General features: G+C 40.6%; 1 protein-coding gene across 1 annotated transcript in view; it reads left to right on the top strand.

Annotated features, from left to right (window-relative positions):
- Positions 1-22524, top strand: part of rab32a (RAB32a, member RAS oncogene family) — a 28776-nt gene extending 6252 nt beyond the window's left edge. Inside the window, exons 2-3 of the mRNA XM_050058812.1 lie at positions 12929-13206; positions 21183-22524. Coding sequence (XP_049914769.1) covers positions 12929-13206; positions 21183-21332 — 428 coding nt within the window. The 3' untranslated portion in view covers positions 21333-22524. The remainder of the gene's footprint in view (positions 1-12928; positions 13207-21182) is intronic.
- Positions 22525-25700: the final 3176 nt, after the last annotated feature.

The raw sequence follows: 25700 nt of genomic DNA, 5'->3' as shown, positions 1-25700 counted from the left end.
ACGACCGTTCTGGTCGACTAACGTTCGGTCGACTGTCGGGGCAGCCCTACTTACCAGAGGACGTCTTTGGTAGAAGTTAAAGTCACCTATTCGAATATTTCTTCTTACATTAACACCACCTTTAAAAAGGAGTGGACATTACACTTGAAGAAAACAAGGTCTTCTTCACATGCTAAGGGATTTAAAGAAAGTCTTAAAGTCATTCAGGGCCGAGACACTGCAGTGGAACAGTCATCATGAAGTCGGTCTCATCGTCGAGTGGAATTCTTTTCATGTAGGTGTGAGCATGCAGCATCAGATCTGATGCAGCCTGGGCTTGACTGGAAATGGAAACTTACCTGCGGCTGTGAGAGCACTTATGTGATTAATCTGTGATCTAACCTGCAAGCTTGGACCACTGACAAACCTTCTGATTTTATTTTGGAGTAAGGTCAGTAAGGCCAAGAAAAATTATTGGAGTATGCATTTTGTTAAAAGTAAGTAAAAGGCAAGTTAACAGAAACATGAAAACTCAAGTGAAGTACAGATACTGCCAAAAAATATGTAAGTACTATAAAGTATTACTTAAATACGCCACTGTGTACATGTGGGCATGTTCGTGTTGTGTTCAGACAGTCTCAAAAAATGTGAGCCAATCCTTTAATCAAATTTTTATCCCATTGAAACACATAAAAAAAACCCATCCCTGCCTGTAGATATGTTCTATTCATGCTTCTGCATGCCGTCACGGTTGCGCGGGTCCATCCTCTCCCTCAATCAAACAAACCTCATATGCTGAGACAGATCAGGACAGATGGTCAGGAGACTGCTGTTTTTATATTTATTGCATCGCTTACAGCAGTGACAGAAAGAGGGTGGACGGTTTGGTGTGTGTGGCGGGGGAAGGGGGGTTCATCACAGACTGATTGGCAGTGTGGGCTACGTTTCCCCGCTGTCACTTGGGCCCTGGCAGAATGAGCTCAGTGTGCTGGGGCATCTGTGACTGAGTGCCAGGGAAGGCCGTCTGCCTGTCACAGCCAGACAGCACTCGGTCAGAGGATCTGCGAGGGTAAATAAAACACTGGCACACACACACATGCACACACACTGGGACTGAGATCATCCATAGAGACAAAGGGAACATGCCTGCACATATTGTGTGAACAGAACACACACACACACTGTGACCAGAAAGAAAGTTTGAGGTTAAATGACACAGATACTAAACCTCATTATTCACACCTACACCGAGGCCTGGCCCGAGGACACTCCGAGGATAAAATAAGTAACGAAACGTGGGTGTCAAAGAGCGAAAGCTGGAGGTATATTTGCCAAGTCATTAAGACCAGCCATTAAGCCATTTAATCGTGCAGAAAAGGAGGAGGAATTATCTTCTGGGCAACGCTGAGAGCAACTTCAGAGTTGCGTTGTCTTTTACCAACCTTACTAATGATTACAGTCTGGGAGGAATGATAGTAATCAGAGGGTTGCACAAGATGGGGGCACCATGGAAGTCAGTGTGAGGCTTGCAGCTCTCCCACCCCCTTTTCACCCAGAATTGCTACTCTTTCCTGGATTTCTCTAAGCCAATGGACAGGATGATTACCACCGTGGTAAAGTGTAAAAAAGCCTGCACCTTTTAAGATCAAACATGCCTGTCCTGTCGGAGCAGGAGGTCGCACATCACCAGGGTGTGTGAAGGGGTTTCCATCACAGTGCCAACCTGATGTACCAGGGTTTCACAGGTGGGCACTCCTTTTTACATGGTCATAGGTCATTTTGTTGGAAGTGGGTCTGTTGTCAGTGTGTCTGTGAGGGAGAAAAAGCACAGTGGGGTGCACAAGGAAAAAAAGAAAATCAATATGTGGCAGGCAGTGCTGTAATACTCGAGACTGGTCTTGTGGCGAAACCTAAAATAAGGCTGTACACGACACAGAATAATGTCAGTGGAATCAGATTTGACCATTCAATATAAATATTTAACTTTTTTAGTTTGAACAGGAGTGTGTCGTATTAAGTTGCTGTGAGCTGTAAATTCACTGCTTCTAAGCACGGGGGAGAAAATAATCAGTTATCTCGGAGCCTTAAGGCCTTTGCACACAGAGTCTGTTTTTGTTTTTTCCATCCAAAATTGTCATGTCTAAAAATAACTACGACCTCCTTTTGTGTCAGAAACTTTGGTCCGTCATCAAAATTTTCTGAACAAGTTCCATTTTCTGTGTTGCACATCCGTCAGAAGACTTTAGAGACGTTTGACCAAGAATCAGTGAAGAAAATGTGGTGGCTGGAGAAATACGTGGCAAGACCGAGGAATCATTTCATAATTAAGATAGCTCAGTTTCAACAAGTCAGATAGTAATATTCAGGTGACACCGGAAAGTCTATATTTATCAGCGGTCCTCTCCCAGTACACACCCTCGGAGCAGGGCGTTTTTCAANTTGGTTGTTTTAAATGTGCTTTATAAATAAAGTTTGAGTTGAGTTGAGTTGAGTTGAGGTGGATGATGAAGAGGAAGAGGATGTAGATACAGAGAGGGAGCACAGCTCTGCCCCTTCATGCAGCTGTGGTGCCAAATGAAAGACAGGATGGGAGTGGTGACAGTCAGATAGGTAACTATGGAAAAATTTGGATGACAGATTAAAAAATGCATCCGAAGAAAACAGACTCAGTGTGCAAAGGCCTTTACAGTGCAGAGTCTCTCCTCCTCTGTGCCGCTGCATCGTTTCCGCAGCAGTCTGTACCAAAGAGTAGCGCTAAACTTAACTGTGCAGCAAACTCTGGGGGCCAAAACGTCCCTAATAGTACACTGCACAGCCCCAATCTGCACAACAAATGCTCAACTTGAAGCAATCTCAATATTGATATTGTGGCAGGCCACCACAAATAAATGAATGTATGGGAAACGCTGGCTGGTTTGTCACAGAATAACATGAACAAACTGATTGATTGAGTGATTGAGGCAGCAGTTGACCAGTAACTTTGTCTTCTGCAAGGTAAAATTATTGTTTATGTCAAAGGAGTCTGGTAGCTTTGAAGACAGCATGGATATGACTGCAGTTCCACATTCGAAAGGGCTGTCTGACTGCAGCGTAAAGCGGTGAAATTATTTTGAATGTAGCACATGTATTACAACTGATATTAACAACAATTTTAAATTTTTATTATAATACAATATATTTTGACAGTTGTGGGGGGACCACAAGAGCTCTCTTTGACCAGCATTACCCTCCAATGCCTTCTCATGCCGCTGACAGTGCTGTACTGTCAGAAACATTGACCTCCGACACTGATGTGATTAACTCTTCTCTTTCTCACTCAATCACTGCCATTTCCCACCAGAAATTTATGAAGTTGGCAAAACCAGTTCTCCCAGTCTGTTGGGGACCACTGAGGAGCAAAAAGTAATTAAAAAAGCCAGTCACAACTACAGAGTGTCAGAGGTGACATTTTCAAATGATACTCAGTTTACTGTTGCATAAAGACGAGAAAAACAAGAAGGCCAAGAACAACACAAATGTGAAAGTAAAGCTAATTAAAATTTGGCATGGTCCTTGAACACAGACAGTGCCAAGTAGGTTTTCACATACAAGGAATTTGCTTTGTGAAAGTGAAAGTAGGTAATGTTTGAATAAGAAAATCAAACTTGGTAATATCAAATGAGAAAGTAAAATTAACTAAGGTTTGGCATGTTGGTTGAACAAAGGCAGAATCTGGTTAATTGGCAGGTGAGTTTTGCGTATGAAGAATTTGCTTTGGTGTATTGGTGCATCACATAAACATAGTAAGAGAAGATGAAATTATAAGAGCAAAGGACAATTAGCTAAACAATTAACTCATTATCAAAGTAGTTTTTGATTAATTATCTATCACTTGTCTAATAGAGGAGGTGGGACAAAGTCATTGTTTCGCAAGTTTCAAGTAAGTCTTAGGTCTTCACACTCAAATCCCAAGTCCTAAACTTGGGTTTCAAGTCAAAACGTGCTCCACACGAATATAATACCAGTATTAAATTTACAAAAATCATGAATGCTTTTTAAAATTTGAGTCTATTTGTTAAAATACAATACAAGTTTGTTAAGAACTTCCTGAGCATTAGCTCCCTACCTATGATAATATTTGCCCTGACTTACTTTTCTTTATTCATTCATTTTCCGTAAATGCTTATCCTGTTGGGGGTCGCGGGGGGGCTGGAGCCTATCCCAGCTGACATTGGGTGAGAGGTGGGGTACACCCTGGACAGGTCACCAGACTATCACAGGGCTGACACATAGAGACAGACAACCATTCACACTCACATTCACACCTACAGACAATTTAGAGTTATTAATTAACCTGCATGTCTTTGGACTGTTGGAGGAAGCTGGAGCACCTTGAGAAAACCCACACTGACATGGGGAGAACATGCAAACTTAAACAAAAGAAGGGCTCCCCCAACTTGAGTTCAAACCCCCCACCCTGGGTTTGAACCAGGAACCCCGTTGCTGTGAGGTGACAATGCCAACCCCTGCACCACCGTGCCACTGTTCTTTATGCAACTTCAAATGTGGAACAAAGATGGAAGTTGTTGCGTCTATATAGTTTTCGACCCACACATTTTGCATACTGCTGTTTATTGTTGACTGGTTTTTGTACCCGAACGAAAATCATCTTTGGTATCATTTTTCCCAAGTGGTAGTCAATAAACAAAAAAAAAAAGTTCTTCATGGTTCATAGTTGCCGGATTGGCTCAAACAAAGTGGATCTAAAGAATGAAGTGTTGACTTGCTGGGAATAAACAGTGTTAACGTTAGATGATTCAGGAAATTAATTGATTCGTGACACAACTTTTAAATAACATCCTTTTAATCTGTTGGTTTAGGGGAGGGTATCAAGTACGTTCAAGTCAAAAGGCTCAAGTCCAGGTGAAGTCACAAGTCATTGGTGTTAAAATCTAAGTTTAATTACAAGTCGATTTTGATTTTATGAGATTAAAGTCATCAAATGTGTGACTCGAGTCCACAGCTCAATCTAGAAGAGTAATAAACTAAATATTTCATAAGTGCTTGGGAAATACTGAGCAACACGTCATCACTGCGAAGCAGTGTAGCTCCATTTGGCAACTAGACTGTGTATATATAGCACTCAATGTGACGCGTAGGCCTGTTCCCATGATGTGCCGAACAGCACCATTGAAGGAGGACTGAATGTAACAAGGACAAGGTGTCTTGTGCCTGACACCAACAATGTGCATGAAGAAGCTCATTAGTGGTGCCATTCATTTTACATTCCTCACTTTTAGAGTAGAAGTCATCTCAGTAGAATTTCTTGGTCAGTTGTAGTCATTGTGTACAGTGTAAAATTTTAATTGCTCACATTTTGCGACCCTCCTACAGTTATATTTTAGGGTAATGATTACCACTGTTAAGACCAAGAAACTTTTCCTTGCCTGCTCTGGATTGTTACACAGATTCCTGAAAAGGCTTGGTAGATTAAATGGGTCACGTGTAATAATTCTACAACAAATATTAGTATTTTGAGCTAAATTCCTTTAACCTTGTGCCAAGGCTTTATGTCGATCAGCCCCCACTAACCCTTCAGCCGAAGGTAAAGGGAAACAAGAGTCATACCACTTAAAGGTTGGGGATTTTCCTTCAATTCAGACTCTGTTCAGCGCTGAAGGCCGTAGTAAGCTGTAGTAAGTCACTCCTCACATGCTGCTCACTGGAATTTGAACGTGCCGGTCATGTGCTGCTCACAGTCTCTCCTTCTTAAAGCTCGTGCTGAAGACTACCTTCACAGCTGGACCCTGTCTTGTCTTTATTTCAGTTGTTGGGAGGATGTTGTGGGGAAGTTTCACAGCCAGTTGCCTCCTAACAACAGACGGAGACTGCTGCTGTTGCTACTGCCGTGTCTGGCTTGGACAGTTTCTATGGTAACCCACCCACAGGATAGCAATATGTACGACCGTAGAGGAAACTGGGGTTGCTAGGGCTATGGATAATGATGAGACTTTTCTTTCTGTTTCTCCCACACAAACAGAGATGATACAGTGGCTGCAACTAAAGCTTTTCTTTTTCATCAACTAGTTCTGCCGATTTCACGTGTTCATACCCAGAACACCTCACCATACTTGAGGTCACGCACCAGTGTTCATCAGTGTGGTAGACTGAACTGAAATGTCCTTGTTTAAAGCCTTTGGAATCTCACAATAGTTCACTGTCTCTCCACACGGACGTACTTCTCTTTAGTTTGTAGGCATGTTGAGCGTTTGAGGCAGCAGCACGTCTTTGTTCTCTCCTGCAGTCTCATGCTCTTCCGTGGCATTCAGTGTGTAAATACTCTATTGTTCTCACAGCTCATTCCATTCCTTTGTTTTACACTGATTGGGTTAGCAGCACATGGCAGTCATTAATGCTTTTAGTCTAATTTTATTTGTCTTTTTATTCAAATAAAGATTGCTTCATTGAATTCCCATGTTGACTTGTTGGTTCCAGCCTCTCAAATTTAAGGACTTGATGCTTCTCTTTGTCACACATGGTAGTGGTACTTATATTTTGAGGGTTTTGGACTGTTGGTCAGACAAAACAAGACATCTGAAGACATTACCTTTGGCTATGGGGATTTATATGGCATTTTTCACTATTTTATGACGTTAAGGACATAAAGGATCATTTGATTTGTAGAGAAAAATAATATGTAGCAGCCCTCATTCTATATTTTCTGACTGTCAACCAATCCCGTTAAAAGACCATCGCCAACAATAAACTAATTCTGCTAACACTGCTTGTGTATCAAAAGCCTGATAAAACTTAGTTCTCTGTGCCATAGACCTCCATTACTGACCAAGAAAAACATCAGTTAGACACATTATTGCACCAGATGACATGCTCTGTATTTTTCAATAGCACTGTAGTTTATTTGAAGTAAACATGTACTGTTGTTGTTAATATTCACAAACAGTCCCAACAAATATATTATTTACTCCTGTTTGACTAACGATTAAAGATTGTATAAAATAATGGATGTAATTACCATGACGTCAAAATCTAGGGCTGCTGTGAAACTGCGCCCACTTAGGGCAACAATAAAGTTTGTCTTGGGTGCGACAGTACAATAGACAAACAAGAAAGGACAACAGAGAGGCTACCTGCACACCCAGATAACTGGGCTGGACAGTTACTAAAAGGTCCACAGGCTGAGATCAATGTAAAAATAGTCAATTTATTCTAGACATCCATGCACAAGGAGAAGGGTGCTCAAAGTGCAAAAAATGAAGTGAATGTCTCCTCTACCACCATAACGTCACCCAATTGTTTGGACTCCCATTTTGAAGCCTTGAGTTTGGCAATTTAGCTGTTACCATCTTGGCTTTTTGAAGCCACAAGCCAGAAGAGCTAACCCTAATGCTAGCTGCTAGCTTTGTTAGCACGGTGCGTTTACAGTTAATGATAACTGTAAAAAGTTAACTGTGATAATGCTAAGGCTAATTTTTGCAAGTGAAAAACAAGGCATAACAATGGTGTAACTCCAGATTCACAGAGTATAGGCGTAGCTGTAGCCGTTGTTATTTTAGTGCGTTTTCAGTTAATGATAACTGTAAAAAGTTAACTGTGATAATGCTAAGGCTAATTTTTGCAAGTGAAAAACAAGGCGTCTTTAGGCTACCAAACTGTAAGGCTACTATTAACTTTCATTAACTGAAAACGCACTAAAATAACAACGGCTACAGCTACGCCTATACTCTGTGAATCTGGAGTTACACCATTGTTACGTTAGCTAACCAACGTGGTAGCAACTTGTCAACTGACGGCACCCACCTGTTACTGACAGCATCCACTCCTGTAATTATGCATAACTTTCAGCTTTAATAAGATGTTGCTAGGTAAATCATATAAAAAATTGACCCCTGTCCTGTTGTTATGAAGGGGGAATTAAGTAGCTAGAGAGACCTGAACCATTTTTTGTACCAGGCTGTTAACTCATGCTCTGGATCTCAATCATTTATTGAAAGCTAGCATAGTCAAAGATAAACAGACTAGCATGCAGCTTCTTGACAGTGCATCTCTTAGCTCGTCTTGCAAATACTACGTTACCCAGAGGCCTTTGTGTGTGAGTCCTAGCAACACATAATGCTCACGGTCACAGTGACCTTTAGTGACTAATGTAAATAACTAAGCTACATCCAAATCATATCACAGGGTGAATGGGAATTAACTTGCTTTTGGAGCCAGCCTCAAGTGGTCATTCCAGGAACTGCAGTTTTTGGCACTTATGCGTTTGCTTCATTTTTCAGCCCCCGAAATTGCTGCTTGCTAACGATAGCTAAAAACTGCATTACACAGCTGTTTAAGGAAGTCTTTTGGCTTTTTGAAAAATGAGATAATATATCCGTAAACTGCAGATTTATATCTTTAGTTGGAATTTCCAGCCCTGGGGCTGAGGGCCGCAGACTGGCTGGGGAAATCAAAAGGTATTCAGAGGCGGGCTAAAGCAATGTTGCTTTCAGTTTCAGGGGTTTTACTGACAGTCACAAAAATGTAGAATATTACCACAACGTATCCTTTAACCACAGACAACACGAGGCACTCTGAGGTCATTCAACAAAGAGTGCTTTTATCCAACAAAGCAATTAGAAATGGTGCTGAATGTTCTTCAGCAACAGGAGTGGGTTTGTAAACGCAGCTGAATGATTATCAGGACTTACTTATGACACTTTAAAGGTCACACATCACGGGATTTGCTGTAATGTTAGCGACTTCTGCGTGGAACCACAGCACCTTAATAATACGCCAAATAACTCATTACACCCCACAGTCAGGTGTGTATGTGTGAGTGTGCATGTGTGATATTGATTGATATAATCACACCATATGAGTTTTTCCATCCAGACGGTTCTCTCCCAGGAGCGAGGTTAACACCCTCAGACTGCCTGTGCTCGCACATCGACCTCGCAATAAGGACCGGACGTGTGAGAAGATCAAGTGAAGTGTTGATTGTAGACAATGACACGCTGTCATGGCCTCTTTGGTTTTACGGAACAGTTTGTCCTCAGTTCCTAGAAGAAATTATTAATCATATTTAGTCTCATTAAATAAACTCTTTGTAGATAAAAGAGTCAGAAGATGAGTTACATAAAGCGTGTACTGACAGGTTTTTTTTTTGTGGGCAAGTCTGTGTGTGCTGGCCAACCTTGCAAGTCTGCACTTTATGTAAACCAGTTCTTTTTCCAAGGTGAGCAGGCAAAAAAGACATTTTCAGCCATTTTACCAGCTCTCGTCCATGTTTTCAGCTGAGCACAAAAGTCGTTTGCGGATGGTATGACGGTCATTGCATAGTAATATTTCTCCTGACCTGTCCTTGTTGCTCTATTCACTTCGACAAGATTTCATTTACCTGAATAAAACACGATTGACTATGTTCTTTAATATCATTCAGTCCACCAGTTCTGGCTAAACATTATACTGGGCTCAGTCAGATGTGCAATAAAAAAAATTAAAAAAAAGAACATGAGTGCCTTGAAAATGATTAAGCAATTATTTCTATAATGTGCCTTAGCCTCCACTCTGCTGGATGTATGAGCTCCACAAGGCCTGGAAATGAAAGCCTTATTTCAGTCTATCGGCTCTTTATCCCACTGTGTCGTGTCTCTGGTGAATTCACCTGGGGTTATATCAGCTAAAATTAGACTCTCAATTATGAGCAATTACCGTCAGGCCTGTGGGCCCCACAGTGTATTCACTCTCTCGCTCACACCCGCACTGCGCCACGCCACTCCAGCTCCTTGCGTGGCTGGGTAAGTACCCACAGCAAAGCGAAAGTATGCTGGGAGAAGCTGTGCTCGCAGTTCCTGAATCCTCTTCCTGGTTCATTTTCTATTTTGTAACTCGGCTTTAGCGGACGCTAACTGTCACTGTACAATTACACTTTCCCCGTAGGCTTTCTGGAATCGGAGCAGTGTAGCAAAAATATGTGCTAAAACTGTCAAATGCTACCTCCAGTCTTTGGACGCTTGATATGATTGCAGAGACGGAATATGAAAATGTGTTGAATGAGCAGGCACAAGCTGTGATCCAGCGTAAAGACGTGATAGCCCTGTCAGCAGAAATCAGAACACTTAATCTCCTGTCAAATCTGAGTCATGAATGTTTTTTTGATGATACTATAGGTGCATTTTTTTTTTCTTTATAGCAAAACTCATCAATTATATGTGCATGTGAATACCACTCGGGAGTTTAGGGACGTTTAACCACGTGAAGCTCATGTTTAGGATGGTGACTGATCATACGTAACTGATGTTGGCACACAAAAACTCAAAACGGGAACTATATTTGGAAGGGTTATGCAAGATCACGTGTGTGTGTGTGTGTGTGTGTGTGTGTGTCAGAGAGAAACTATTTTTTTGTGTGTAGAGAAAACACTGCTGTCATCAGAAGTTATACAACCATATTCCTTCATACAACTTTAGCTGCTTTTGTTGTCTCTGACCTCTCTGAAACATATAGTCGATGTTTGAATTCTTTTGAAGAATCTCCAAAACTTTCTGCCTGAAAAATGTTTTCATTTTGCATTTGCAACCCAGACTGTCTAGATAAGTCACAGATTATGATCACAGCTATAACCTGTTCATGCTTGTGCTCAGATCCCTCTTGCTGCCGGCAGCGTCAACACACCTGACTGTCTGGGCACCCGGTAAAAGAGTGAGCATCAGATCCCACTCACTGGGCCTGTTTTTCAGTTACCAACTCATCTGCTCTGGTTGCATTTTAAGGGAACAAACTAATCTGTGGTTACAGGATACATCTGGTGATTTTTTATCATCAACAAATCCCATGAGAAGACCAAAACCAAGTGTACAGCTACAGCCTGATAGAGCTGACTATCTCATTCCTTTGTCTATAAATCAACATTGTTGTAACTATTAATAACATCAATTAAAAACATCATTGTGACATATTTCTTAAATTCATTGAACTGTAAAATTGTACGTTTATTTTGAGTTGATCCCACAAACTCTGTAATGCTGTTTTAAATACTTGTATGTCCAAATGTGTATTCATCTGCACATGAAAATAGTCCCCAGTGAATGCACTATTTACTTTTATTTGAGTAATGTTTGTTTAAATCTACAATCTTCAAAAGATAAAGGCAAGTATTGAGAGATAGAATAACACATTGTTGGTTTTAGTCTTTTTCATGGGATTTTATGACTGTACAGAGAATATGTGGTATGTTACAGTACCCATATTACCATACTTTTTAGTATGCCAGAAAAAGATTCAGTATATCCCTATAGATAGTTTGTCAAAAGCAGTATGCCAAAAATACCAGGGTGTTCTAACCCAAAGTGCTCTGTGTAGTGGAAGATAAGTCACATCCACTATGCTGCAGATAGATGACAGCTAACTGAGCTGACTTGGCAGAGATGGCTGCCATCTTGTTTTTACACAGATTAGTGTATTCTGCTCTTACTACGGCTAGATGGCACAAAAAAGTGTCCATGAATGAGGACAACAGGTCTAAGTTAAGAGGAATCAAGTATAAGGTCAAGAAATAATCCTCCAGGACTGTAACATGCTCATGTTTAACCCAAACAGTGTGTCAGATGACTGCAGTTGGTTCAGATCGAGATCGGAACGGAACGCGTTCTCACCATAAACAAACCGCACCAGAGTTTTTTTTTATACTTCAAATTTCACGCTATGGACTGCGATGGATATATGAGCATGACAGTCAAAGTTCAAGGCACAATGTTATGATGAAGTAGTATGTCCAAGTTATACTCCATGCAACAGTGTGTATTGAAAATAAACAGAAGTACGAAGGTAAAGGATTTCGACGGCTTTATCAATTTAACTTTAAATACTCCATGTGCTGAAAGTTGGAGGCTGTCACTGTTGCTGTTTACCATGTCTAGCAAAAAACCATAAGTGCTGCGCAACAGCAAAGGGAGGTTTACTGATGTAAAGACAAAACGGCTGCTTCTTAGGATTACAGACATAAATACAGCGATCCGAGGCAGAAATCAAGATCTTTTGATCAGAGAGGTATGCTTGAACGTGTGACTTCAGCTGGGTGTTACCAGAGATACTTTACACCGGCTGATCATAGATTCACTTCCCCATCATTGAGGTACTGCACTGCACGCCTCGGTGAACACTTATGCTAAGGTGAAGTGATGTGGGCAGACTAGAAGATATGTTCCTGGAATTTCTTTCTCACCTCAAGTGTCTGTTTCCACTTAAAGGTTTCACTTTAAATGAGCTAATTAAAGTAATGGAAATTTTCAGGGGACTTTGAATGAGTTATGACCATGGCTATTAAACCTTTGATCAACCCCTGGTTGTTTTTTATGATGTGAAGGCATCTAAAAACTAATATATACTTCAAATACACAAAAAACTGAACAATACCTGACTTAATCTTTAAGGAGTTGGTGTTAATACAGTCAGTCAATTTAAGAGAAGTATAAAACAAACCCTTAAAGTGGTCTAGTTGTGTTTCAGTAGAGTCCTCGTCAGATTGATAGTGACACCAAATATCCTGCTAGTAATTCCCCTTGCTTTGCCTTTGTGAAGTATCATCTCAGATTTTCTCAGAGAATGACTACAGAGAAAGAGCTTATTATTATGGCAGATTACTTCTGCCATTCTCTGTGTGGATTAGGCCCATGGCAAATTAGGAAAAGTAGGTCAAATAAGAACCATCTCTACCCTCATCATTTTTTGGCTACGTTTTGAGAAGGAAAATCATTGAGTTCTCAATGGAGTTGGAAAGGAATGAGAGTGAGGTACTCATATCTTGCCAAGATCAGAAACAGACATCCTTAAAATAGTGTTTCGTCACTTTGGTTCGGATGTTTAATCACATCTGCTTCTGAAGGATCCAAACCCAAAACCCTATTACTCATCTAGCTCTTAGCTGCTTTGTAAAATGGCAAATATCCCGCTAAGTTCTCTTCCTCTCCCCCAGGTCAGGAACGATTCGGGAACATGACACGAGTGTACTACAAAGAGGCCGTGGGGGCATTCGTGGTGTTCGATGTGACGAGGGGCTCTACGTTTGAGGCGGTGTCTAAGTGGAAGCACGACCTGGACAGCAAGGTGAAGCTGGCTAATGGCAACCCCATCCCCTCAGTGCTTCTGGCCAATAAATGCGACCAGAAGAACGACAGCTCCAACAGCACAGCCCTAATGGACAATTTCTGCAAAGAGACTGGCTTTCTGGGCTGGTTTGAAACCTCAGCCAAGGTGAGAGATTAATGCATTAGACGAGGAAGCTATTAGGCGCACATAGGCGTCAAACAGATCAATGCGCTTCTAAGTACAATTCTATTTGTATCTGTTGAATGGGCTTTTTTTAAAAAAAATCTTTGCTTTGATGTTTCGTTTTTATTTGTGGTTACTCTACACATAGGCAGATAATGAGACAGTGAACCCTGAGCGGGATATGCAAAAGGCCTTATCACAAGCAAGAAGCACAGACTTTGTGGTGGTTTTGCCTCTGTTATTGTTTTGTATCTCTTTGTGGTTTTTTGTGTGTCTCTGAAGTAATTTGTATGTTTAGTCATTTTGTCTTTGTCTTTGTGGTTGTTTTGTGTTTCTTCGCTATTGTTTTGTGTCTCTTGGAAGTCGTTTTGTGTCTCTCTGAGGTCATTTTGTGCCTCTTTGTAGTCATTTTGTGCCTCTTTGTTGTTGTTTTGTGTCTCTTTGAAGTCGTTTTGTGTCTCTCTGAGGTCATTTTGTGCCTCTTTGTTGTTGTTTTGTGTCTCTGTTGTTGTTTTGTGTCTCTTTGTAGTCATTTTGTGTCTCTCTGAGGTCATCGTGTGTCTCTTACGGGGTTGTTTTGTATCTCTCTGTAGTCATTTTGTGTCTCTTTGTAGTCATTTTGTGTCTCTTAGTGGTTGTTTTGTATCTCTTTGTAGTCATGTTGTGTCTCTTTGTGGTTGTTTTGTGTCTCTTAGTAGTCATTTTGTGTATCCTTGTGGTTGTTTTGTGTCGCTTTGCTTTCTTTTTGCATTTCTTTGAGGTAATTTTGTGTCTGTGGGGTTGTTTTGCGTCTCCATGTAGTCATTTTGTGTCTCTTTGTGGTTGTTTTTTGTCTCTTTGTGGTCATTTGTGTCTCTGGGGTTATTTTGTGTCTCTTTGTGGTTGTTTTTTGTCTCTTTGTGGTCATTTGTGTCTCTGAGGTCATTTTGTGTCTCTTTGTGGTTGTTTTGTGTATCTTTTAGTCAGTTTGTGTCTCTGAAGTTACTTTTCATCCCTCTTTGGTCTTGTAGTGTCTCTGTGGGGTCATACAGAGTCTCTTCCTGGTGAATTTGTTTCAGTTTGAGTGACATTTTTGCAGGTGAAGGCCAGGGGATGCCTAAATTGGGCCCCTGGGCCTGTGCCTGGTAGGCCCTTTCAGTGATCCATCCATGACACTTCACTTCAGCAGCATGAAATTACCAAAGTTAGGGCTTATATTAATGCCGGCTGAAATATGTTGCATAATGAGGTTACATATCTCCTTTTAAAGCTTCTTGAGTAATGGTCCAAACATGACCAATAATGGCTTCAAACCTTATTTTACGCATGAACGTGACTTGTGAGCAGCAAATCAGATATGATAAGAGCTGTAAGATGCCCTCACAGCTGAGTCAAAATAAAAAAAGGAGCCACTGGACTTTTATAGTTAAGACTGAATGGCTTCCTCACTGCTCATGACAGGAAATCCTCCAGGCCCCTCCTAAATGGTGTAATCACACTGGTTAAACTGTGGCAATTGTGAAATACTTACACGAAGTAATGGTTTTTGTTATCACTCACTCAGCAGTTATTCTTATTAACATTTTTATCTAAAATTCAGTGTTAAGTATGGCGGTTTGTAGATAATTGGCAAAGTTTCAAAGACTTTGATTCTCAATTTGACCATTATATTAAATTGCTGAAGTTATTTTTATATTGCACACATGATAGAGTTTGGATTTTGTGACAACCATTTTTTCATTATTATCCTGCTGTCTTTGTCATTCATGCACAACGTCTATGGACATTTATCTTCCCTACCAGTGAAAAGATTAGTTGGACAGCTGGTGCGATATGGTATCACATGACGTTGACTGATGTTGCAGCTCAGAGCTGTGAGGCTGGGCTCTTAAAGGGATGTGAAAGATAATGTTTGGCAGTGTTTCTCCTCAACTTTGGTGATGGTGTCAAGAGTGTTGGTGCTACTGTGTTTGCGTCTCTAGGCTGTGCTTTGTACTTCTGTATTTCTTTGTGGTAAAAATTTGATGAATTGAGATTGTTTTGGCTGCCCCTGCCTTCAACAAAGTTAAGTGTTGGGGTGTCGGTAGCGTGGTGGATAGTGCCGGCGCCCCATGTACAGAAGCGATGCCTCACTGCAGCGGTCGCAGGTTCGATTCCGGCTTGCAACCCTTTGCTGCATGTCATCCCCCCACTCTCTCTCTCTCCCCATTCCATACTGTCCTGTCGATTAAAGGCAAAAAGCCCAAAAAATAATCTTTAAAACAAAAAAAAAATCAAAGTTAAGTGTAGTAATCAGTAAAGAGATAAATTTGTACATGTAAGGACCAACAAAATATGTGACTGTTAAGTCTGAAGTGATGGAAGGAGTATTTAAATCCTTTACTAAAGTATAAATAGTGATACCACACGATGAAAAGTCCTGCATGTAACATTTTACCTAACAAAAAGATATTGACAACAAAATGAACTTAAAGCAGAAGTGTGGGACCTTTGCATGTAAATGAAAGTGCGTTATGTTCAAGCCCTTGCCAGACCAGTTCACCAGTGATTTTCCTAGTCGACCAATAGTCGTCATTTACTGTAGGGTCATTAGTCGACTAGTGGCCCGCATGTTTCTGAAATTAATGGGTTAGGGTTAGTAATGATTGTGCTAAGTGGCTAATGGGCATGTAGCTACTTCCATGCTTCAGATGATGCATCATGTTTGTAGTTGACCAATGAAGATGAGTTTACATATCACCTTGGGTTCGTCCTTCACCTTCTCAGAATGATCCCACACTTTGGATTTCCTGCCCGACATGTTATTAACTAGCCTGTGGAATAACTGCAGGTACCAGCCCTGGAAAGTAACGTGACGCCTGTCTGACTGCTGAGCGTGGACACTTCCTGTGTCTGTCCTTTCAAATCAAATTCCCACATGGTCCAGTCAAATAGGCTTTGATTTTGAGAAGTAAGCAGTAGCTGTGAAACAAATTCAATGGAGTAAAAGGGCACTTACTATTTACTTTGAATTGTGGGTACAATTACCCAAAACAATGCACAGTACTTGAGTAAATCCACTGACTCACTGTCCACAGCTGTTTGTCTGTGTTCTGAGGCTTGTGTTATCTGATCAAGTGCAAACTCTTGATGCTATAATACAAGACTCATCAGCAGGTAACTGTGTGCGAGCATGACGCTGACACAAACAAAAGGCTGCCAGCAGTCTGCGTGTGCCACCTCATGTTCACTGATAAATTACTTCCTTTGAAAGATGAGTTGTGTCTGACGGGTGCTTGAATAACTATGGGACTCCAGGGAAAAGCCCCCTCTGTGTTTCCCTCACCTCCTCTCCCCATCACATTTGTGTCATTTTCTAGCTCAGCCTCATTCTTAGATAAAATTACTGATCCAAAATATGCTTGCAAACACACACTTCTGCTTTTTAAACCACAGCCTTTTTTGTTACTTCCATGTTGAGAAATGCTTTGATGGGTTTTGGCAGCCGGAGTAAACTTAGTTAACTCATTCCAAGTAACCTTAGTCCCTGCAGCTATGTCACGTGCTGCGTCATGTGAAGTGTGTGGGTGTGTGAGATGTGGGCAAAGCCTTTCTGGCCAGTTTCTCTCTCAGAGAGCAATGAAGTGTTGTTGTTTACTGTGCCTGTCACGCTGGTTATAAACTCAACCTGCAACTACTTGTAACTGGAATGTTTTTTAATCAGTACCAGACTTTCTTTCAGTTTCAAAGTGACGAATCACATTTCTTAAAGGAATACTTCCCCCTGAAAATGAACATTAGCATGTATGTGTCAGCCAGGAAATTACCCTCCTGAGCCATTAATTCACCTTAAAAATCTCTTTTGTCAGCTTTAAAGTGAAGCGTACAGCGTACAACATGTGAGAGGAATAAATCACCCGAATTGATCACCCCATGTTACATTTGTAAAGAAATCTTTGTTTTTCCTCCATGCCTCCAGTAAATGAAGAATCCAAAAATGAAGATAATTCTTGATGAGTCATAGGGCTCTGTCTTTTTTTTTTTATTAATATTTTATTGACCTTTTGGTTATTTTTCTAACATAAACAGTGTCACCGAGTGTTAGCAAATCAAGTATATGTACATGCACTATATATATATATATATATATATATATATATATATATATATATATATATATATATTCTATTTATTTATTTATTTTTTTTCATACATACATATGCACCACAATCTACTGGGCTCAGCAACAGCAAAATTATGTCAAAACATGTAAAAAAATTTTTTATCTCAGCATGATTATGCATTATTTTCTTCTATGACCTTAAAGTAAAATACTTCACTCACCAGATGACCATCTGTGCATTATTTACTCACCCCATGTTACATTGAATTTATTAAGAAAACTTTGTTTCCCTCATATGCCTCCACTGTGAACGAAGAATCCACAAAATGAGAGTCTTGGTGAATTAAATAAAAGGGGTCCATGTTTAACAACAGCAAAACTTTATCAAAACATTTGCTAACAAACTCTCGTGCAACTTGTGCAGTATAATCCAAGTCTTGTTTATCCAGCCGTATGCTCAGTACTTCCCAAACAGACAGCCCTTATGACGGGGAACTGAATTAAAAGTGAAACTTATCTTTGCTCTCCTTCATTGACAAAAACAGTAATTTTACCTCATTTAACGCAGGAGTTGCTGGTCTACCACGGTCTTAATCAGTTAATTTGTTTGTGTTACTGTGTGACTTTGGTGTTTTAAAGGCGCTGTATGTAAGAATGTGGCCAAAACGGTTACTGCACTCAAATTCAAAATACTGCCGCGAGTCGTGTCCGCCCCCCCTCCCCTACAGATTCGAGGTTGCTGGACAGCGGCACGCTGGAGACTGATTTGTTTGCCCACGGGCGGCTGCCGTGGCAGGGCCGCGTCGCCGCGTCCTTGATCTTCGGTTTTCCAGCGGACCGTTCGAGCAAGTCCGGCTTCTCTGCTGCTAACGCTGCTGCCGGGATACAGCTGAGGAGGAGCCGGCTGCTAATGCTATGTACCGGGACACTGCTAATGCTGCTTGCCGTGCTGCTGTAGCTCAGTCGTAACTGTAACTGATGCTGAGACTCTACTGACTGCGTGACTGGTAGACGGCGGTGGGTGGCGCAACAGGCCAAAACACAGATTCAAAACATAAACATGATTTGCGGACCGTAAAAAGTTTTTTTAAATGCGAATATTCTGGCTGTACTATTGTTGTCGGTGAGATCAGTATGTTATATGAACATTATTCCTTAGTCTCTGTGACATATTAGGATGATTTTATGACTATTTGCTTTATATTTCTTACATATAGCTCCTTTAAAGGGTTAGTTAGGATTCACCAAAGACACACAATAACACAAACAAACTACTGATAAAGGCAGCGGCAGACCAGCAGTTCCTTGTTTTCAGCTAGGTAAAATTACTGTTTTTGTCAATGGAGATAAGTTTCAATGTCAGTTCAGTCCCCGGTCGGACATGGCAGTCTGTTTGGGAAGTACAGAGCATACGACTGAATAAATGAGACTTGAATTATACTGCACAAGTTGTGTGACAGTTTGTAAACGAATGTTTTGATTTGGTTTTGCTGTTGTTAAATATGGACCATATTATTTAATTCTTCAAAACTTTTTAATTTTTTGGATTCTTCGTTCACAGTGAAGGCATGCGAGAAAAACAATGTTTCTTTTAACAAATTCAACATAACATTAGATGGGAGTAATCAATACAAAAATAGTCAATTTGGGGGTGAAGTATTCCTTATACATTGTTTTAATCCCAGTTTTGAAGAGTTTGAGCCTGAGGCAGGTCACTTTGTCAGATACTGAAGGGTTGTTAATGTTCTCTGGTCCTAATCAGCCTTTGTTGTGATGAAATCAACAACTTTCTCTAATTAGGAGGTTCATCTAGTTTTGATTATTGCACATCGTCTACTGATTGAAAAATTGTGAAGTTATCTAGACAGCACTCATAATCATGTGATTGTACTTGCATGCACTTCCACTTAACTCACAAATCTGGGCAGTAAATTTGGGCAAATAATACACCGCGGCGCTCTTGACAGATTTGTTATGACCTTCTAAAATAATAAGCAACTAGATTGTCATTGCTAACTTGATTTTTGACTTTTGCAACTCAGTTATTTTTGTTCTATAAGCAATTTTTCAGTATACCTTAACGCCCAGGCCTCTTTGTGAACATCTCTGTTACTATAGAACCTGGAGAAAGGCCATTAACATTCATTACCTCCTCAATCCTTGGGATGACAGCTTTTGGCCACAGTGTGAAGGACAAAAGCAAATGGCTGTTTGTACCTTGTCTCTGCTGGCGTCAGATCTCTGCTAACTATCTCTGTCTCCCAGCTGTTGCTTTAACAGGCTGGTTCATATTAAAGGGGGTTCATGGACTCAGGATGCAATTCTGAAAAGATGCAAAACAGCCTGTGATTCCTCCCACTGAGTGTACTTTTACAAGCTGAAGCAAGGACATGGACTGGTGTCTAGTGTGCAGTATTTATTTCAATAAGCGTCTTGTCGTGACAAAGCTCAAGAATTGTGGGCCAGGATATTTCTGGGAGATTTCCAACACCTAAAGTCTGTTCAGCCCCAGATTATTTGTCCTAGGTGATGAATCGGTCTTAGTGGGATGAGACAAATACACTAGAAGTTGGGTCCAAACTAGTGTGGTGATAGGCAGACAGATTCTTCACAGAGTATTAAATTTGAAAAGATGTCCAATCAACTGTTTGGAAGATTGGATGTATATATTAGAATGCTGGTTCCCAAATGGTGGGTCAGGGTCTATTCTGAATGGACTACAAGTGACTCGCATGTGTCAGATTTGTAAAAAATACATTTTATTTTTAAGTTCAGTGAATTTCTGGCACAAAGCTTTTTGAATGAAGTGCCGTTTCCAGCTGTAGAGTGAGTGACTAATGGACAGCTACTTGACAGAGACAGCAAACTAGCTCGATGACATGGCCAAACGCAAGTATGACGCTGTATGTATTAAACTGTGTGGACCTTGAATTAATGATGCTAAGGGGAAATCTGGACCCTGTGACTGGACCAGTTGGGAACCATTGGATTAGAAAATGGGGCAAATACTTAAACTTCCCGGAGGGCCCTTGACATGGACCACAATTTGTAGGCAGTTGTTTTGTGTCTTATTCTATGCCAAAAACTGAGCATAGCATTAGTTCAGGCAGGACACGATGTCAAGCTCAGCTCACATCCCAGCTACATCAGCTGATCTCAATCAGCCCAACCAATTGATGGAGCAGCTGATTGATGGAAAGGAATCAGCTGATAGACCACATGATTCCTTTCTATGTAACCAACTGGCGAATCTCATTCAGGGTGCCCTATTTAAACTGCTGTGGCCTGCCTACTGTTGCTACTTCCTCTGCAAGCTGCTTTGCAACCTCCTCCTTTTCATGTTGTGTCTGACTTATCAGTGTCATTTCTGTTTGTCATTGATGCTGCTCTGTTTTGTTCCCGGGGGGTCTTTGCTGCTGCTCTCCCTGCCTTAGGCTTTCCATGTGGGCGCATGGAAGAGGCTCTCTGCGTAGACCCAAGGAAAGGCAGAGGCCCCAGAACAGAGCCATACGGCCAAATGTAATACTGCAAATGGAAATTAAGTTCTCTTTGACTCAGGTGTTCTCAACTGAAACGTGTATTTATTTTGTACTTCCTTGTTTTGCGATGGTTTATTTGTTAAGTTTTGTCTCATTAAAAAAATGTGTCCACTGCATATGATGGAGAACGTCTATATTGTCAACCAAGGCTAATTGCATATACAGTGATGACAAATTGGATTGTATGGTGTGGTTGGTTTGTATATTTTGTGATGCATTTCATTTTGTACTCTGTTAAAAAAATAAATAAATAAACTCTGTTAAAATAATAAAAATGGTTAATCAAAGAAAAAGTTTCTTATCACCACTTTGACATACTGTTTTGTTACTTTTCCCAGGAAAACATCAACGTCGATGAGGCAGCACGTTTCCTGGTAGAGAATATCTTGGCTAATGACAAAGGTTTGCCATATGAGGAGAGCAATGGAGACCGTATCAAACTGGACCAGGAGGCAGTGGCTGCTGAGAGCAAGTCAGGCTGCTGTTGACACTTGATCCATTCATATTAGCCATCCGCCTCCCTTTGGCAAGGTTCAACCCGGGCACCCAGCATGTGGCTCTCAGCGCTCTACTGCAGCCTCTCTGAGGAATATGAATTAGTGGGTCTTCAAAGCTCTGGGATCTTCTCCTCTCTGCACTGATGCCCGTTTGACCTGCACATCCAAGTTTCTCGTAGTTCTCTTTTGACCAGAATAGAAGCCCAATTTTATCTTGATGTTGTCGCAACTGTTGTCACTGTCTCTATCGGACTGTTTCCTTCTTTGTCTCACACACAGCGTCTTTATTATTGTGTTTGTCTCGCTGCTTATTTTCCTGATTTTGTATTCCACCACCAACTAAACTATGACCCCCACCCAGCTCTCCACGCTGGGACCACACTGCCCCTCCTGTTGCCCTGACAACCTCTGAAGCCCTGGACTATGCCATGCCTGAGAGGGGGGTGCAAACTAAGCAGGAATTTAAGAAACACAAGCTCAAAAACAACCTGTAACCTCTTAATTTCTGCCACTTTGGTCTTTTTTTTTTACCTCAGTATCTTTGTCATTTAACATTTATCTGTGAAACAAGACACTGTATTGTTTTCAGATGGACGTCAATGACAGCACACTCATATTTGGATTTCCAGCTGTTTTCTAGACTACTGTGTAAAAAGTAAGCAAACAGGCATCACAGCTACACCTTATCAAGTGTAATATATCTCATTGTTGTCATGAACTGTTGTCTTAACGCCGTTTCTTCTCTGACGTTACGTGCCATTATACAGTTTTTGTTATGTTAATTAGCGGGTACACTTTTTGTTATTCACTCAAACATGTACAGACACCACAAAGACGGACAATACAGTATTTCCAGAAAAAACTCTAACAACAATACTACATGAGACACTGAGAAATCTTTGTTTGATTGTCCACCAGTACGAAAATGTGGATCTGATTACAGTATGTATTTTCTCTTAAATGTGTTGGGTCATGCATGAGGCAACTGGTGAGATACATGTATAAAAACAGAATCAGACAGAGAAATACACTCAATACATTAAAGTGTTCAGATGAAATATGAAGGATTTTTTTTTTTAAACTTGGAGTTGAGATTAAGTTTACATGTGAAAATACTTTAAATCTACAAGACCAAAATAGAATAAACATTTTAACAGATTTGTGTTGTCCACTAGTGATTAGACTGGCTGATCTAGTTTATCTACTGCATTTATATATCCTCCCAAGACCCTGTGTCCTCATATGAGGACATCACATTTTGGGTTTACTTGACCTTATACTTTATTCTACTTAACTTAGACCTGTTGTCCTCGTTCATGGACACCTTTCTGTGCAATCAAGTGGTAGTAAGACCACAATACACTAATCTGATCACATTTTAGGGTTGAAACTTGTTTATTTATGATTAATAATGTTTATAATTTGATACAGCAACCAATTTGACCAATTTTAGCAACAGTAACAAGCTAAGACACTGTTAATTAGGACGTACTCATTGGAAGACATTAGGACTTTATTATCGTCTCATTTGAGGACTTAATCATTGTTGACAATGTTTAGTTTTTTATACTTATCGGGTCCTACTGATCCCAAATAGACTGGGAGCTTGGGTTCGGGTCTCAGGAGGATATAACGTAACAAAACACTGGAGCATTGGTTGGCCAACATGCCCCACATTATTCATAACTCAATCAATCATATGACCTTCTGATAGACAAGCTAAGTCAATGAATAAATGAGATCTGCACCATATACTTAAAGGGACACATTGCTGATTTTCAGCCAGTTTTGTGTCATAATAATGTGGGTAGTATATGCTAATGAACTATGTTAAACTTCACTTTAGCTTACCAGCACCCAAATCTCCCTGCTCGCTTGTCAGAGAAAATCTGTCAGATGAAGAAGGTACTGTTGCTCGAACCACATCCTGTGCTTCCTCATTTTTGTGAAGGAGGTTAAAAAGAGGAGACATTGTAGCGTCATATGACGTCATATCCTTAGGGTGCAGCACATGCACAGTAAAATCTGGTCTACAGTTGCTGAAAGGTTCAATACCTCGAGCACTATAATAGAACATATGGACATGGTTGAATCGTTTGATACGAAAAATAAAGATATGGGGGAGAATTAAAATTCTGCAATTACTGAAAAGTTCATTGATAAAAGACAATAAACAAATGTGTTCTTAATGAAAAGGTTTCATTATATATCCGCTACCATCAAGTTTAACCCTAACCCAAAAACCTTCAGTCAGGCCCAGCATGTCCAAAGAGGCCAAAACAAATGCACTCAAATAGCACCTGAGTCGACACCATGCCTTCATTTCTAGCGCCGTCTTCTGTAACCCTTCAACACTGCAAATCCAGTACCACTGTACGTATGTAATACCTCATAGCTACTATGTGGTCAGAGAGCGTGTCCCAGTCTTCACTTAATAGCCTTCACTTTTGTATGCCCGCCACTACCACAGAAACAACTTTCAGAAGCAGATAGAAATAGAAAGCCACCTCTTTCCTCTTAACTCCAAAAAGTTAAAACTAGGCCGTTCTAATAAAATACAAGTGAAGATTCTGTGACTGCATTACCTATTTCTCACCTTAAATGTCTTCATTAACATATTGGACTGTTTAGCTGTAATACAAGAGTTTGTGAACAGGAAATGAGCGACATACTGTTTCCTGTATTGCGTATTGAGAGTCTGAGAATACTGAGATCAAAAGGTGAAACAAGGCAGCGCTGATCAAACGGGAACCAAGAATTTGTTACTGCATTGCATAAAATGTCTTCAGAAACATATTTTAGTAGCCTAGAGATTTTAGCTGTAATAGCTTTAATTTGTGAACAGGAAGTGAGCGGCATACTGTTAAGTGCGTAGAGGCTGAAATACAGAGATCAAACGATAAAATCAAATATGAACCAAGATTCTGTTACTGCGTTGCCTAAAATGTCTTCAGACATATACTTTAGTGTACTGTCTAACTGTACTACGAGATTGTTTGTGACCAACCAGCTGCCATGTTGTTTTTAAATGAGCTGAAACCATGAATGTATAAGGAGACCTGGGTACAGCATTGGCAGGAGGGCTCCGTTCATTCCTTTGAAAGTTGCTAGGTGGAGCATGAAGCCAAAATCGCTCTGTTTACGGGGTATGAAATTATCCGGTTAATCACCCCTGCGTCCGCATCATTTGGCCCATAGAGCAGGTGCACTCAAGACTTATAGCCGCTGTGCATGACCAAGCATGACCGAGCAGCCAACATCTGCTGGACAAGCAGATGACTTCCGATTTAGCGCTCCGCTAGCTAACTTGGAACTGGGATAAAATACTTTAACCTTGTGGCTCTTTAAGACTCTCCAAATGTTATCAGACCAAATGGATTTAATCTTGATTGTGGAAAGAGTCATTTTGCGGGGGTTGTGACATGTATCCACTGATATATAGGCATCTCTTTCTTAATACAAGTCTATGGGAAACTTTCTGGGCCCAATAGTATGACATGATGGATCCCGGAAATTGCAGTACCGCTGTTTGGCCACTACGAAAATTGGCCTCAAAGGCTGGCACACTTCCTGGGGGTCTGGCTGAAACCAATTTGCTTCACCTCACCCACCAGCTGAAGCGTTTATTGGTCTGGTACGGCACAGTGCATTCTGGTAGTTATAGGTTTTCTATGTCTTTAGTAAAAGCAGATGCCACAGCCTTTTTTTCTCTGTTTCATCTGATCTTGTGGCACCAGTATTTGTGTCCTTCTACCACACAGACAGCCCAGTTTTATGAAAAGACCATTTTCCCAGCAGTGAAATACTTCTTTAAAGCACAGCATTTGGCTCATATATAGTTCAAACATTTTGTTTCCCTGCATGGATATTATGTTTCTTTGTCCCAAGCAAATGTTTTAGATTATACAATTACCTGTTTTTAACAGGCACATAGAAATCTTGGTTTAAGCCATTCAAGCTGGGTTTATACTCATTTGAACACATTTCTAAAACAGCACAAGCAATAATGCCTGGTGCAGGCAATTGCAGGTTCCTGGGAGTTAGATCTAAAATGGCAGCAATGGCAGAGCTGCTGAAGCAACACTACAGAATGACAATAATAGACAGCACTCTGACTGGATTTGTAGAATGATCGAGCGGCAATATCAACTTTGAAAGCAGGCCTAAGTATTAGTCACCCTAATGAAAAGCACAGATTAAAGGCCAATGATGAGGACAATGGCTGTCGTAAGAGTCAACCAAGTTTCACTTCCACAACCTCAACAGTCTACATTCTGTATAATCTGTCACTGTATGTGTGTCGAGCCAACGCTGGTAAACACAATACCTACAGTGTTATGTTTCCCTTGAAGAAACTAG

The sequence above is a fragment of the Epinephelus moara genome, chromosome 12 (genome assembly GCF_006386435.1).
Source record: "Epinephelus moara isolate mb chromosome 12, YSFRI_EMoa_1.0, whole genome shotgun sequence".
Classification (NCBI taxonomy): Eukaryota; Metazoa; Chordata; class Actinopteri; order Perciformes; family Serranidae; genus Epinephelus; species Epinephelus moara.
Note: the sequence above shows the minus strand (reverse complement) of the source record. Positions and strands in the feature narration are given on the sequence as shown.